The following is a 17,369-nucleotide window of genomic DNA, read 5'->3' as shown; positions in this document are numbered from 1 at the left end:
TGAACTGAGATGGTACCACTGCACTACAGCCTGGGTGACATATAGAATGAGACCCTGTCTCAAAAAAAAAAGAGAATAAATACCAATGCTGCCCTCATTCATTCATTTAGTTTTGAGACAGGGTCTTTCTCTGTCACCCAGGAGTGCAGGAGTGCAGTGGTGCAACCATAGCTCACTGCAGCCTTGAGCTCAAGTGATCCTCCTGCCTCAGCCTCCCAAGTAGTCAGGATGACAAGTGTATGCCAACACACCCTGCTAATTTAAATTTTTCTTTTTTTTGAGACAGAGTCTTGCTTTGTCACCCAGGCTGGAGTACAGTGGCACAATCTCGGCTCACTGTAACCTCCACCTCTTTGGTTCAAGTGATTCTCCTGCCTCATCCTCTGGAGTAGCTGGGATTACAGGCACCCAGCACCATGCCCGGCTAATTTTTGTATTTTTAGTAGAGATGGGTTTTCACCATATTGTCCAGGCTGGTCTCGAATTCATGACCTCAGGTGACCCATCCGCCACGGCCTCCCAAAGTGCTGGGATTACTGGTGTGAGCCACTCCATCCATCCCCAATTTTTAAAACAGCAAAATCCTAAAACTGTTTCTTTTCTCAATATTTTGAAACAAAAATCAACTGTAAAATGAAAGAATTCTAAACAACAGGTAGTGAAAATATTTTTTTCTAATTCTACATGAAAGAAGAGTCAAACTCCAAACTATATTTTAACAAACATCAACATTAAAAAATAAATGTGGACTTTTGGAGTGATACAGGAAGAAACTCAACAAACACTGTCCCCAGCAAAACAATTTGACTGGTGAAAATATTTTAAAAACAATCATTTAGTCTCTGGAAATTATCCTAGGGCATTCAGCATAAGGAGAAACATTCTTGGCATTTGAACCAAGACCTTTTCCAGGGCAATTGGGTTCCCAGTGTTCTTGGCCTGCTACATCTGGGAAAGGATGTCAGCTCCGCAAGTAGGGGCTGGGTGGAGAAAGGGAGATTTTTCTCCACCTGCCTACTTGGAATAGAACTTCTGCAACATGGCCAGGTGCGGTGGCTCACCCCTGTAATCCCAGCACTTTGGGATGCCAAGGCGGGGTGGATCACCTGAGGTCAGGAGTTTGAGACAAACCTGGCCAATATGACGGGACTTCATCTCTACTAAAAATATAAAAATTAGCCAGGCGTGGTGGCTCACACCTGTAATACCGACTACTCGGGAGGCTGAGGCATGAGAATCACTTGAACCCGGGAGGTGGAGGCTGCAGTGAGCTGAGATTGTACCACTGCACTCCAGCCTGGGCGACAGAAGGAGACTCTGTCTCAAAAAAAAAAAAAAAAAAAAAGAGAAAAAAAAAGAACTTCTGCAAGACAGGGCCGGCAGGGAGAATTAGAAACACTCATAGACTGTGCCTCTTAGGGTGAAACTGTAACCCCAGGCTGGAAGTTGGGAGAGACTTGTCAAGTTGTCTCCTCTTGACCACACCTACCAGGAGTGGTGCGCCTGTGATAGAGCTTCCATAACAGAAGCATCTGTGTAAGATAATGGAGCAGGTCTTGGTTCAATCACCAAGGATACTTGTTCTTATTAAGATGTAATAGATTTTCGTATGTTTCTCCATATGCTAAATGTCCATTGGACAATTTCCAGGGGATTTAAGTGATTGTCTTCAAATAATTTTCACCAGTTAGGGTTGTTTCACTGCATAAAGTATGTGAAGCCTTCACATAACCATTCTGGAGGCTGAATTCTGCTAGATAATACTTTTTTTTTTAAAAGAAAACTTGTTTCACAGAAAGGATATTATGATTTGCAACACTTTTCAAGTAAGGCTGTGGCAAGGTTTACTTCTTGTACATTGCATAGAGCCTCTCAAATGTCTCAGAAATATAGTTTGTGGCAGAGACTGCTGCTGTACTCAATTTTATTCTCCCATTCTTTCTTTAGTAATAAAATTCCCAAGGTTCAACTTTACACATAGCTGACAAATTCAAGACTACATTGCAGGTCTCCTTTAAGGTAGGTATGGCAAGAGACAAATTCCTGTGACGCAATGTGAACACGGTAATATATATCGTATCATATCCGAAAAGACAGGACTGCCCTTTCCCCATTTCCACTGGGGAGAATGTGGTAGCAGGAGCTGGAATAGCCATATCTGACTAAGAATTTGAAGCAAAGTGTTGGAGACTGCTGAGCAACATGAGAGAAATTAGTTCCCTATCACCACTGAACTACCATTCTAGTCCAGGAATGCCTATTTAATCTTTTAGTAAGAAATAAATACAATTTTAGCTGTTAGTCCCTATATTTTTCTGTTACAGCTGCTTAAGCCATATCCTAACTCATACAATTTGTAACTCATAAAATGCCATTATGTGGTTTGATAAATTTGATTTCAATAATATTACAGATCTCAAAGTGATTATCAAGACTGTCAAATTTTCCTTTAATTTTTTTACATTATTTTGTAAGAGATGGGGTCTCATTATGTTGCTAAGGCTGGTTTCAAACTCCTGGCCTCAAGTGATCCTCGCACTTCAGCCTCTCAAGTAGCTGGGATTACAGGTGCAAGCGACAGCACCTGGCTTAATAATGTCAAATATTCAAGTGAAGAATACTGAATTCTTGGGTATTGCAAAGTTTTCACTGTAGAATTGGAGGCTTGGTTTCTAGGTACATGCAGAAACACCAAATTTTAGAATGTACCTATTTCTTTACCTAACTTTGCCATTATGATTAGAGATTTTTATTTATATTGATGAACCAGATATATAAGCTTTTAAATATCTTCATAGTTCCTATGGTTACTTGGAGAACTGTTTTATGAAACAGCAGATTATATCTTTTAAATGTTTGGACCAACTAGAATTCTTGTTCTTTACATATGCAAAACAGTGTTTTCCTAACTTTTCTACATTGTAGCATACATGCAAGATAACATTTGTAAGGTAAACTGGGTTAACCCAAAGCTGCTCACGGCCAGGCTTTGTCAGGCTAGGCCAGGCCTTGTCAGGCTAGGCCAGGCCAGGCTCAGCTCCTCTGACAGGTGAGGGGAGGAACCATTTCCTCAAGGATCGCTAGCTGGAAAAATCTGATATATTTTAATAGAATTATATATCACTAAGGAATCTTGGGAACCAAAACAGACTAACTTTAATAAGCTCTTTTAACATGTAGAAGACATAATTTCCAGATACACCTTCTGAGACTTTACTAATAAGTTTCTCTCCAAATAATAGAAGACATTTAGTTTTTTAATATATGCTATAGCACTACAGTACTAGAGCTCCTGCTAATATAGGATCCATGTGTTACTTGAGAAAGTATTAATAGAGTAGTCCCCTCTTATCCTTAAAGGATACCTTCCAAGACTCCAAGTGAATGTGTAAAACTATAGATAGTATCAAACCCTACATATATATTTTTTGATATTGTTTTTTTGATCTGATAACTGAGCAGGCTATTAAGTGACTCGTGGGCAGGTAGTGTTTACAGCATGGATGCACTGGACAAAGGGATGAGTCACATTCCAGGTGGGAGAGAGCAGGAGGGCATGGGAGCTCATCATGTTACTTAAAACAGCATGAAAATTAAAACTTATGAATTGCTTATTTCTGGAATTATTCAATATTTTTGAAATGTGACTGATGGCAGGTAACTGAAACCTCAGAAAGCAAAACTGTGAATAAGGGGGGACTACTGTACTCTAAGTTGAAATATGTGATCATTATGTTCCTTCTATGATCACTCTCCTGTATTTATAAACATCAGATGCAAGATACTTATATATTGACTTTATCCTCAATTAAGAATGTTTTCTTTGAAAGGAAAAATACTAATTTTTTAAATGGTAGGACACCTAATCATCATTTGTGTTTTTAAAATTTATGTTAGCCCCTTTCCTTTCCCTTTCTTTCCTCCCTTCCCTTCTCCTGTTTGTGTGTGTATGTGTGTGTGTATAAATTCTCATCAAAATTAATAAAGGCAGTCAATGAAGCTCATACCAGTATGATTGTAGACAACATCAGTAATACAAATAATATTCCATTCCTTTTTTAATTTTTCCACTAGCTGTCCAACATCATTCCAGGTATACTTTCTATTAGGTCTTGAAAAGTCAGGATTTAATTCTAACTGATTGGCAAGGGAGTAGGATGACCTAGATAGTCCAAGAGTCTGCAATGGGGTAAAATGAATCATGTTGTAGCCTGCAAAACAAATAAAAACCACTGTAAAAACAAACAAACAAAACCAGCCTAAAATGAAGAAAATATAAATTTAAACTTTCTTAATTATAAATAGCAAGGCAAGCACGCTACTAAAAAGAAGTCAAACACCTGGGTTCCAGTACCAAGAGTTTAACAGACTTTAAGCAAGTTTATTTAATCTTTCAAGATATCAGTGTCCTTATATACAAGACAGAGATAATGAGGTAATATTTGAAAAAATTCACACACACTGTCTATTAGAAAATTTATATACTTATGTGTAGTAAATCTATCCTCTACGAGCATATCAACATATGTCTTTCAGCTACTTTTAATGTTCCATAGTACTTGTATTCTGTTTTAGTTATGTCAGTGAACTTCTCATTCCTTTCTTCATATATTATTCAATTTAAAAGCAGAAAATTAAAATTGAGATCAGGGGCAGTGGCTTGCACCTGTAATTCCAGCACTTTGGGAGGCCAAGGCAAGAGGACTGCTTGAGCCCAGGAATTCAAGACCAGCCTGGGCAACACAGTGCAACTTTTGTCTCTACAAAAAATAGATCAGGCCACTGCACTCCAGTCTGGGTGACAGAGTGAGACCTTGTCTTAAAATATATATATATGGCTGGGCACGGTGGTTCATGCCTGTAATCCCAGCACCTTGGGAAGCTGAGGTGGGCATATCACTTGAGGTCAGGAGTTTGAGACCAGCCTGGGCAACATGGTGAAACCCCATCTCTACTAAAAATACAAAAATTAGCCAGGCGTGGTGGTGCATGCCTGTAATCCCAGCTACTAGGGAGGCTGCAACACAGGAATTACTTGAAGCCAGGAGGCTGCAATGAGCTGAGATTGCACCACTGCACTCCAGCCTGGCTGACAGAGTGAGACCCTGTCTCAAAAAAAAAAAAAAAAAAAAAAGAAAAGAAAAAATTAATCTTGCCCTTTGCTTAAGAGTAAAATACAACTTAAGTTTCATTTTGCTCTTGATATGGATGATAGCATATGTCTTCTACACAAAAGATGGTTAAGCAATGCTTGTTGAATTAAAATGATATATAATGATAACACATTTTCCTTCACTTTTCAATAGCTTACTTCTGATTTTTATATGGTAAAGTCCTAGAAATGATAATTATTTCATTATGGAGTTCCTTCATTTCTTAAGATGAACCACAAAATTTGCCATTTTTATAGGTTAAAAATGGTTAAGTATCAAAAATTTAATATGGGCTGGGTGCAGTGGTTCATGTCTATAATCCCAGCACTTTGGGCGGCCGAGGCAGGTGGATCACGAGGTCAGAAGTTTGAGACCAGCCTGGCCAACATGGTGAAACCCGGCCTCTACTAAAAATACAAAAATGAGCTGGGCTTGGTGGTGGGCACCTGTAATCCCAGCTACTCAGGAGGCTGAGGAGGGAGAATCATTTGAACCCAGGAGGTGGAGGTTGCAGTGAGCCAAGATCGCGCCATTGCACTCCAGCCTAGGTGACAGGGCAAGACTCCATCTCAAAAAAAAAAAATTTTTTTTTAATATGGTTCTATCTACTTATATTACCAAATATAATAAGAAACAAAATTAAACGTAGAGGCAAAAAGATATAGTTTGGATTTGTGTCCCTGCCCAAATCTCACTTCAAATTGTAATCCCCAGTGTTGCAGGAGGGGCCTGGTGAGAGAAAGCTGGTGGATTTCCCCCTTGTTCTCATGATAGTGAGTGAGTTTTCACAAGATCTGGTTGTTTAAAAGCATGTAGCACCTCCTGTTTTGTTCTCTTCCTCCTTCTCCAGCCATGTAAGACATGCCTGCTTCCCCTCTGCCTTCTGCCATGACTGTAAGTTTCTTGAGGCCTTCCCAGCCATGCCTCCTGTACAGCCTGCAGAACTGTGAGTCAAACCTCTTTTCTTTATCAATTACCCAGTCTCAGGTAGTTCTTTATAGCAATGAGAGAATGAACTAATACACAAAACTTTTGAAATCTGTATCACAGAAGATAATTACATTTATTTTTTTAAATAAGAAAAAGCAAGCTGACATTACCTGATTCTTTTGCAACCCTAAGTCTGCTTTCCCATTCATCAAAAGGTCCCAAACACTTAGCTAAAAATGTCTGAAGAGTAACACAGTCCAAGGGTAGCATATGATTATCAGCACCAACACGTAAAATGGGGTCCACAACTATGTAACCTCCACCACTTTTCTCATTTCTAAGGGAAAAAACAAAACAAAAACTTTTCAGTCATTGATAGAAAAATAATCCTCATATAATATAGTCTGACTCTAACTAAAAGGTTGTCCCAAATAAAATATATTTATTTCTAAGCACATAAAATCATTTTAAAAGTTGCAACAAAACTTAATGGAAAAGCTACTTTTACCCTTTCACAATCTACATAATTACATGTATAATACACAAAATATCCAATAATGTTGGTTTAATGAAAAATAAGTATACTAAAACCTATCAGTAATAACAACGGCATGCAAATAAACAGCAACCTATAATCAGATTGCATGAAATGACTACAGTTTTTAAGATGTTACTTAAAATACATTTACATGATACTTTAGCTCTGCAATGGGCCATACAATTACCTCCTAGAAATCAAAGAATATTCCATTTGCATATCAAGGAAGCATTGTAAAAATTGCACTGCCATGGTTCATACAGTAACATTTACAAGTTAGGTAACTTCAAATTACAGAATAAATTAACTTTTTTTTTTCTCGCAAACAAAACACCTGACTTACCCTTGAAGGAAATAATACTGAAATGAACCAGATTGCTGTAGATTAAGTTTACAGTATTTATCAGAATCATCTTCTCTTTCTGTTGGATTTTCCCAATCCAGAGAACGGAATTTTTGTCTATTAAATGTTTCTCCAGGAAATGGGTAATTTGTAAACACGGTAACTGCTTTTCCCTGTAAAGTTGGGCCTAATCGGAACTGTAGTTCAAACCCTAAATAAAAAGCACATTTTAATAAACTTATTGTAGGACTTAAATTACCATGATTGAAAAAATACATGTTTTATTTAAAAAACCTTGATTTTTCAATTATGTTTAACATAACTCCACAAACCTAATGCTGTTTTGGCACTACTTTGTATTCCAATTTAGCTGAATTTCATATTTTAGCAAGTATAGTAAACATCATAGAGCTGTCTGCTCTACAATGTCTCTTTCTCCTTCCCCTGGAAACTCATTCCCATTCACATAGCAACTCTGGGATGTGCAAATTTTTATACAACCCCATTTACCATGATCCCCCATCCTCAACCCTGAATTAAGTACCCAGTGGTGGGCATCTGAGGAGAGGCCTTCTCTAGTATTTTTCTAACTGCAACAGAGAAAGCTGGTTTCTCTATGGTGTCAGAAAGTATGTGATAGTATGTAAAACTTGGGAGCTGCCATGGGGCAATTATCTCACCATACTGAGAAAGCTAGTCTTCACTGACAGAAGTCAACCTCTATAAAGGCAGAATTCAGGATTCTAACAGGAGTTCTGAAGGCAACTGAACCTGATTGATGTCTGCTCAAGTCCAGTGATGTGCTAATAAAGATTTAGCAACTGACTAGGGTGGTGGGAACCTCTGACTTGGAGTGTTTGCTGACTTTCTGGTGGAAATAATCCTGACGTGGACAATCTTAAGCTACCAACACGACAACATTGAACGTGGAAGTGGGAAGGGATGTGCACAATCAGCTCTTGTGAGCCAGCATAAGCACCTCCAACACACTACTGCCTATATCCCTATGCTTCATGGTTTAGTTATTAAAGCTGTTCTTGTAATCCTGAGAGCCAATGCATTTATTTCTACTTTTGCCCAAGTTAGGTTATTTTTTAAAAAACACACCTTAGACTTGTGCACTGTGCTGCAAGTATTTTGCCATAAGAGAAAACAAATAAGCACATTACAGTTAAAACTGTACTGTGAAAGAAACGTTTTGGTTGGTTTAAAGCAGACTTTAAACTTCCTTTATAATTATTAGAATATGAAAATACTATGGTCAAGTCTATTAGAAATATAATACATATAAAAGTTAAACATGAATATAACTTTCAATTAGTAATGGGCAATAATAACTGATGAGGCAGGGAAGTTTAGTTCCACTGAGTAAAATCTTTAATATCTAAGGAATTTCTTTGAGAGGGAAAAAACTTTTATATATTTAATATATATTATTTATAATTTATAATCCTTGATTTATTAAACATTCAACAAAGTAATAAAAGAGGATATACTAACAGGAATATTTTCTGTGAAGAAAATACTTCAGTAAGAGACACTAAGAGAATGCTGTATAATGAAACTAAGAATTTCTTCTCTAAGCAACTACATGTACTTTTTCTATAATATAATTTGGCATTAATATATTAAGAATGTTTATACTTTTTGATCTAGGAATTTTATATAGATTTTTTGAGAAAAGTATCAGTGATATAAACAGTGATTATGTATAAAGGAGATATCTATCACAGGCTCATTTATTGAAATTAAATAAACTGACAATAACCTAAATATCTAATGATTGGCAATGATTAAATAAATTATGATAAATCTACAAGTTGGCATATTATAAAGCCATTACAAATCATGTTATCAAAAGATATTTGGCCAGATACAATAGCTCACGCCTGTAATCCCAACACTCTGGGAGGCCGAGGCAGGAGGATCACCTGAGGTCAGAAGTTTGAGACCAGCCTGACCAACATGGCAAAACTCTGTCTCTACTAACAATGCAAAAATAGCTGGGTGTGGTGGTGTCCACCTGTAATCCCAGCTACTTAGGAGGCTGAGGCAGGAGAATTGCTTCAACCCAGGAGGCAGAGGTTGCAGTGAGCCAAGATCGCACGACTGCACTCCAGCATGGGTGACACAGCAAGACTCCATTAAAAAAAGTAATAATAATAACTACTTTTAATTTATTTTATTTTGTTACATTTTACATATTTATGTAGAGCTTTTAAAATATCTTCTGGAAAAAAGTATGGCTGAAACGCGGCAGTAGGCAGGGAGGTAGAGTACGTGCACCATAATACTACTACAAATAGGGGAAAAAGGCAGTTTACAACATTGTTTAGATAGTATAATCCTAATTTTTTAAAAACAAAACACAGAAAAAATGCTTTTTATACATTTGCATAATTTTATAATTGGGGAAATCATTTTAAAATTAGAGTTACAATTATGAAGGGATAGACTAAGAAATAATTACACAAAGAATTAAAACATGAACTAAAATATTTAGTGACTGAGAAGCATAAACATTTACATCTCACAAGAATGACTAAATTTATCATTAGGAGAAATAGTGTCATTTTGAACAAGTACAAATAGCAGAGATTAGCTGTCTGGGTATATGTGTACAACCTGTGCCCCGTTAAGTTTATACAAATATTGTTTTTACAATTACACAAGGATTCAGAGAACTTGCAGTGCAAAGGTTAAAACTCATCTAAAATCTCCAAAATAGTATTTGGATCAGCGCTTTACCTTCAGGAAAAAACCCCAATAATTCCCAAACTAATTCCTTTATTTATATAATATATATGTATGATGTTCTAATAGATTATGTAAATTACAAAACACAAAAGTTAACTTAATGAGATAACATATAAATGAAATAAATAATATGCTTTATTTAGTTCTCACTAAAAATTAATACTGATATCTCTCAGTGAAAACAATGTAACTAAATAAATTTCATTACTTTAAAAAGTCTTGATTTTAATATTTTATAATAAAGTGATTCAAAGATTTCAAGTTCTGTTTATTTTGGGTAAAATCATATAATGATGGAAGAAGCATTTCTAAAAATATATATTCAAAATGCTTTCGCTATAGCAAGGGCTGGCAAAGTATATCCAGCCCAATCCCCATTTCTGTAAATGAAGTTTTACTGGAACACAGCTACATCCATTCATGTATGTTTGCCTATGGCTGCTTTCCTGCTACAATAGGAGTCGAGTCGCTGCAATAGGGAATGCATTGCCTGAAGAGCTACAAAGATTTGCGATCTGAACTTTTACAGGAAAATATGTGCCAAACTCTGCTCCACCGCATCAATTTCCTTTAAAAAAGCACTTAAAACTTTCTCACTCATGTTTACATCAAAGAGTTAAGTTTTTATTTTTTCTGAAAATATTTTCTAAGTATCATACTATCTAAGACTTCTTGCTATTCCTGAAAAGGACAAATCTCAAACACTTTGTAACTCATCTTTTAAGTTTGATCACTTCTGTGAGGTAAAAGAACTATTCTTGGTTACTCTACTTCTCCTTATAAAGTAATATAGAGACTCCATTATTTAAGGTAATATAGGCCGGGCGCGGTGGCTCAAGCCTGTAATCCCAGCACTTTGGGAGGCCGAGGCGGGTGGATCACAAGGTCAGGAGATCGAGACTATCCTGGCTAACATGGTGAAACCCCGTCTCTACTAAAAATACAAAAAACTAGCCGGGCGCGGTAGCGGGCGCCTGTAGTCCCAGCTACTTGGGAGGCTGAGGCGGGAGAATGGCGTGAACCCGGGGGGCGGAGCTTGCAGTGAGCCGAGATCGCGCCACTGCACTCCAGCCTGGGAGACACAGTGAGACTCCGTCTCAAAAAAAAAAAAAAAAAAAAAAAAAAGGTAATATAACCTGTAAAGCTACTTAACCTAGCTTAAGTAAAAGTGCAATTCACGGCAACATACTGCAAACAAATGAGGGTGTGATTGTCAACCCCTTCTAGACCTATAACCTCTACGTTGTCTTCTGAGTATGCCTTTTTTGTTTATAACTTATCTGACATACAAACTGAGAGTGTAATTCATATATTAACATAATTCAATGTTGTTAACACAGACTGAAAAACTAAAATAGGTAGAAAGAAAATAAAATACAGGGAAGAAGGAAAGAAGGGAGGGAGGGAGGGAGGGAGGAAGGGAGGGATAGATGTTACATTTTCCTTCTGCAGCCCAATAGATATATCAGCACATACCCCGAGGGATACACAGCCACTCTGTAGACCTCTAATGCAAATCACTGAAACTAAAATTTTTATATACAGTAAATGAAACATCAGAGGACCTAGAGTAGGTCAGATTCCATGACTAAGTTTGTTAAAATTAGCTGAGGTCATAGCAGTACATGGTGTGGCTATCTTATTCCTCATACTAACGCTAGGATACTTTACTTGTATTAGCCATATCTCTCTTGTAGGCAACTAGTATGATGAGGGATTAAACTATTATTGTAAATAAATATGTTCTATCTTTTCCCCTCCACTCAATTTATAGAAACTCAATCTAATCAAAGAACCTTTATGTATAAATGTTTTCTTTAAAAAATAGTAAAAATTATAAATTTCATCAACCTATTTAAAAGATGGTAGAATTTCAGATTTGGGAAGTACTTATTTTGTTCATTCTTTTTTTTGAGACTGAGTCTCGCTCTGTTGCCCAGGCTGGAGTACAGTGGCGTGATCTTGGCTCACTGCAACCTCTGCCTTCTGGGTTCAAGCGATTATACTGCCTCAGCCTCCTGAATAGCTGCGACTACAGGTGCATGTCACCACACCTGGCTAATTTTTGTATTTTTGGTAGAGATGGGGTTTCACCATGTTGGTCAGGCTGGTCTTGAACTCCTGATCTCAGGTGAACCACCCACCTCGGCCTCCCAAAGTGTGGTATTACAGGAGTAAGCCACCGTGCCGGGTCTGATTTTATTCATTATTCTACCACTAAATGAGATAAGAAATAAAAGAAAAAGCTATGATTTTGTCTAGGAAAGATCATTATTTAGTCTTGTACTTGTTGAATTGGAAGAATCTATAGAAATATCAGTCTTAAAAACGAGGAGGAATTCCTTCTTGTAGAAAAGAGAGAAGGAAAGAAATATGAGGGCTTTGGTGACCAATTAAATATGAAAGAGCTAGAAATTGCCAGTTTTTCTTCACATTTGATTGGTTACCAAGTCCTCTGAACTTTAAAATAACTCATACTTTGTCCTCTCTTTTTCTTTTCTTTTTTTTTGAGTCGGAGTCTCGCTCTGTTGCCCAGGCTGGAGTGCAGTGGCATGATCTTGGCTTACGGCAACTTCTGCCTCCTGGATTCCAGCGATTCTCCTGCCTCAGCCTCCCGAGTAGCTGGGATTATAGGCACCTACCACGATGCCCGGCTAATTTTTGTATTTTTAGGAGAGACAGGGTTTCACCATGTTGGCCAGGCAGGTCTCAAACTCCTGAACTCAGGTGATCCGCCTGCCTTGGCCTCCCAAAGTGCCAAGATTACAGGTGTGAGTTACTGCGCCTGGCCTTGTCCTCTTTTTTTCAGCTCAGACTGTTAAACTCTTTTCTTTAACCAGATGTGTTTTTAAAATAGCCTTCTCAATGCTTCTTGTCTCCAATGTCCCTTCTCTTCAACTCATCTTTCACATTTCAAATTATCTTCTAAAATAATATGATCACACCATTACTGCAAAAATAGGTGACATACTCTAATTTATAACATTTGGATATATTTACCGGTTTTAACCAGAGTTATAAAGTCAGCCACATCATTCTTTTTTCATAAATTCTTCACATTTCCCTCTTCAAATACGTTAGCTGAATTTATAATTTTTGCTAGTTTTAACTAGAGTCTTAGTAATAAATCAACAAGTACTTAACTGTTGTACACTGCACTAGGTTTGTAAGGCTGTCCTTATCCTCACAGAATTTTCATTTTATTTTATTTTATTTATTTCATTTTATATATTTTTTAAGACAGAGTTTTGCTCTTGTTGCCCAGGCTAGAGTGCAACGGCGTGATCTTGGCTCACTGCAACTTCTGCATCCCAGGTTCAAGCGATTCTCCTGCCTCAGCCTTCCAAATAGATGGGATCACAGGCATGCGCTACCACACCTGGCTAATTTTTGTGTTTTTAGTAGAGACGGGGTTTCACCATGTTGAGCAGGTTGGATGGTCTCAAAATCCTCACCTCAGGTGACCCACATGCCTTGGCCTCCCAAAGTGCTGGGATTATAGGCGTGAGCCACCGCGCCAAGGCCTTTTATTTTTGTTTTTTAAAGACAGGGTCTGACTCTGTCACCCAGGCTGGAGGGCAATGTTGGGATCATAGCTCACTACAGCCTTTAACTCCTGGGCTCAAGAGATCCTTCTGCCTCACCCTCCTAAGTTGCTGGGGACCACAGCCAAGCACCATCATGCCCAGCTAATTTTGTTTCTTTTTTTGTAGAGATAAAGTCTTACTATGTTGTCCAAGCTGACCATGAACTCCTGGCCTCAAGTGATCCTCCAGCCTCAGCCTCCCAAAGCACTGAGATTACAAGTGTGAGTCACCTGTCCTCATCAATTCTCACAGATTTTAAACCCTAGTCTGACACTGTAAGACTAACAAGCTTTTAGACACTGCTTCATTATTCAGCACTTAATAGTTCTGTGCTCATTGTGTAGTTGGAAGTCAAAGGAAGCAGACAGTGAAAAATTAGGGAAAGACTTCACAAAGGAGGTAGAATTCTAGCTGAAAGTTGAAACTTAGGCAACACATAGACTGATGGTAAATGGGATTTAACAGTTATAAAGGAATCTGATGGGAGCAGGGGTATAAGGACAGGCATGAGAAAAGCTGCTGAGAAGGGAATTGATAGGGATGACTTGGGCAACTGTAAAGATCTATAACATTAATGATGGAGAATAATGAGATACAATCTTGGTTAAGGAAAGTGTAGTCTCATTACAGAATGTCTTGGAAGTCAGAGAGAGGTATTTAAATTTGATTTTATACATACCACTTAATAAAAAGGGAAGAGACTGCATAAGATTATTCTGGCATCTATATTCAGCCATACAGAATAGACAAGGCAATCAGGGATATTTGGAAAGAAATTGTAAGCTTAAAAAGAGACTGCAGGAAAAAAGAAGAAATCGTCAAAGAAGAATATAAGGTTTCTACCCTGGGAACTATAAAAATGGAGATGCCACGAAATAAACAGGGAAGCTCAGAAATAAAGAAGGATTGAGAATGGGGAGGGGATATTTTTGGACATGCCAGATTTAAGCATATCCAAGTTGAGCTATCCTAATGCTATTCTATTGCATAATATCAGGTTGAAGCCAAGGTCCAGGGTGGGAATACATGGAGTGATTCATATAAATGCCTTATATTTATTTAGGGCTTTGTCACTAGAAATTCATGTATTATTAATTTTGAGTCTCAAAACCTAGAAAGGTAGAACAGAAATTACCACTTTCATTTCACCAATAAATTAATGCTCAGAATCGGGGCCACGTCCGGTGGCTTATGCTTGTAATCCCAGTACTTTGAGAGGCCAAGGAGGGAGGGTTGCTTGAGACCAGGAGTTCAAAATCAACCTGGGCAACATAGTGAGACCCAGTCTACAAAAAAAAAAAAAAAGAAAAAAAAAAAAATTAGCTGGGCATAGTGGTGCATGCCTGTCGTACCAGATACTTGGGAGGCTGAGGCAGGAGAATTGCCTGAGCCTAGGAAGTCAAGGCCACAGTGAGCCGTGATCATGCCACAGCACTCAGCTTGGGCAAGAGAGTAAGACCCTGTTTCAGAAAAAGAGAAAAGAAAAAAAAAGAAATGAACGCTCCAAATTAATGTAACTTGCCCCAAGTCAGCTTGTTAGCCGCAGAGCCAGGAGAATTCTGGCTCTCTACCCTCGTCATCAAACACTGAAAGCTTCCAAGAAGAAGAAAGCTCAAGGCCTTTCCTCCAAAAGGAGTCGTCAGCACAGAGGCAACAGTTGAGGCCATGAGACTATGTAACTAATTCTTTGAAGGAGAACAGAAAAAGAAAGAATTCCTAGCAGATACCCATAATTAATTAAAAAGTGAAAGGAAGAGAGCCCAGTAAGAGACACCAAGTTGACAAGAATACGCAACAGGGTAGGGGGGAAAAAAATCAAAACCAGAAAAGTGCAGAGTCAGGAAAGCCAAAAATGGAGTAGGTACTCAGTGATTTTAAATGCCAAAGTTGGAAAAAGACACGGATTTGGCATGAAGATAACACATTGTGTGTGTGACATTTTTTTTCCAAAAATTTAACTCTTAAAACATTAGGGAAACTAAAAAATTCCTTCGAAGGGTTTACGACTATCAACATCCATTTGGTACATTAATAAGGATGATTGCATTTTTCATATATTACACTTCTTCAATGTTGAAAAATTACAAAGGTGAAGAAAATAAAACATCTATTAACTAGTCTTGTAGAAAAGTAATTTGATCTTTTAAATACAGATCAACTATATTTCAACATAACCAGATAAGCGATTGCACTTTTTATTTGGTAAGAAAATATTTTCAGTTTTTACCTTCTCCACATTTGAGAGGTTTTTGATATACATAAGCAATAGTTTACTATACTTTTTGCTGTAATCTATTTTGTCAATTCAAAGGTTCAACAAAGGAAAGGAGGCAGAGGTATATAAAGGCAAAACTACACACACACCCAAAGCGAAATTACATACGAAGTAATTTATCAAGTTTTAATAGTAAATGTTATTAGAAATGATATGGTCAATCTTCTGATCACATATTTAACTTCAATCTTAAGTGGGAGTTAGTATGCAGAGAAAAGTGAGCTACTTTATCCTTATCCTAACATGAGGGATATAAAATATTTTTAATTTAAATCAACATTCATTAGTGATATATGGAGAACACAGAACTATCTTTGTACAAATCAAGTTTTAGATCTTGGAAATAATATTTATCTTAAACCTTTAAAAAAATTAACAGGACTGCCAATGAATTAAAAGTTTAAAAGATGCAAAGGAGCAAGTCAAACAACTTGCTACTGACCTTGTTCAAGTCTGAAGAGGGTCTTTTCCAGCTTCTCCATTTCGTTCAGAAGTAAAATTCGAATCTGTTTACTGTGCCCCATTTTGGCTTCTGGAGGATTTGAAATCTTTCACAAGAATTAAAAGAACTCCACAGTCGAATGAGTTACCCCTATGAAACAAAAAGGAATTAAAATATCGAACATAACTATTGCCTTAAACTCTCCAGAGCTGACAGCGGCACTTACATGTTCGAAGTGTGTTTTATGCCTAGCAAAGCAACGAAAGAGAACGAATCTTATAACTAATAAGATTCGAGAAGGCAAATTAATAGTTGTTTCCTGCCTTTGAGCGCAACCAATAAAACCGAAATAAAAATGCTGTGTTATAGATTCTTACAATTAAAAACATTAAAAACCTAGAGCATTCTCAGAGAAAAGCAACACATTCGGGAAAGCCTGAAGTCAGGGGGACATTCCCAGCCCCAAGCCACAGGGCTCTGGAGACTCCGAATGGCACTTCTGCTTACAAGAGATTAGTCTGCTCAAAGATAACAGGTGGGCGATCTCCCCATTCCCAAATTCGGGTCGTCAGCCACCAATGGGGAGATGAGAACAGAGGGAAGCAGTTGTTGCCTCTGGAATAGTTGCCGTAGACAGAAGATGTACAGAGCGAGCTATAGATAGAAAGAATGCGCTTCCCCGCGAGGCCAGCGGCATTCCTAGCACTTACGCCGAGAGAGTTATACGTGCGACTTCTGGGGCACTGCAGGACCCGCGACTCTGGTGCTACGGTCGGGGGAGGGGACCAGGAGAAACAGAAGGGGAAAGGCTGGCTGCCCAGCCGCGCACAGAAGCCGCAGCCCAAGGAGGGCCGGGCACCTTGAAGGGCAAAGGGAGGGGCGGCGGGCGGCTGGGGCAGGGCCGAGGAGGCTGGGTGAGGAGCAAGTGGCGTCTCAGCGACTCCGCCTCGCGCGGGGTCCGGGGCACTCCTGGGACCCCACCGGGCCGTGCGCACACTCGCTCCAGGTGGGAGCGGACCAGTCCGCTGGCCCATTTCCGGGAGGCTCGACCCGCTCGCCCCGACCGCTAGTCTCGCGAGAGCGTGGTCACCGCACCGTCTCAGTCGGCTCCGGGCCCAGAGATCTGGAGCCCGCTGCGGCCGAGGCCGGGAGCCGCATTTTCTCCTCGTCACGGGGAGGGTGCGGCGGCCAAGGCGCGGCCTTCCTTTAACAACCTGCGAGCTCACAGTTGCACATGAAAATCCCGCGGTACCAGGCTGCGAGCTAGGTGGAGCTGCACAGTAGGATTTTTTGGTGGGAAGGGCTGAATGGTGAGGGGCAAACGACTGGCTTCTGGTGACTTTT

At 38.8% G+C, this 17,369-nt stretch overlaps 1 protein-coding gene across 4 annotated transcripts in view; it reads right to left on the bottom strand.

Annotated features, from left to right (window-relative positions):
• The window catches only part of AGL (amylo-alpha-1, 6-glucosidase, 4-alpha-glucanotransferase), a 71,466-nt gene extending 54,391 nt beyond the window's left edge, over window positions 1-17,075 (bottom strand). Inside the window, exons 1-5 of one of the 4 annotated variants that reach the window (XM_025402891.1) lie at window positions 16,736-17,075; window positions 16,026-16,175; window positions 6,965-7,175; window positions 6,254-6,420; window positions 4,008-4,211 (exon numbers count right to left, since the gene is read on the bottom strand). In XM_025402891.1, coding sequence (XP_025258676.1) covers window positions 4,008-4,211; window positions 6,254-6,420; window positions 6,965-7,175; window positions 16,026-16,107 — 664 coding nt within the window. In that variant the 5' untranslated portion in view covers window positions 16,108-16,175; window positions 16,736-17,075. Of the gene's footprint in view, window positions 1-4,007; window positions 4,212-6,253; window positions 6,421-6,964; window positions 7,176-16,025; window positions 16,176-16,251; window positions 16,663-16,735 lie in introns of those variants that run through there. The other 3 variants (XM_025402899.1, XM_025402908.1, XM_025402917.1) reach the window with 3 other exon arrangements.
• Window positions 17,076-17,369: the final 294 nt, after the last annotated feature.

The sequence above is a fragment of the Theropithecus gelada genome, chromosome 1, assembly GCF_003255815.1.
Source record: "Theropithecus gelada isolate Dixy chromosome 1, Tgel_1.0, whole genome shotgun sequence".
NCBI lineage: Eukaryota > Metazoa > Chordata > Mammalia > Primates > Cercopithecidae > Theropithecus > Theropithecus gelada.
Note: the sequence above shows the minus strand (reverse complement) of the source record. Positions and strands in the feature narration are given on the sequence as shown.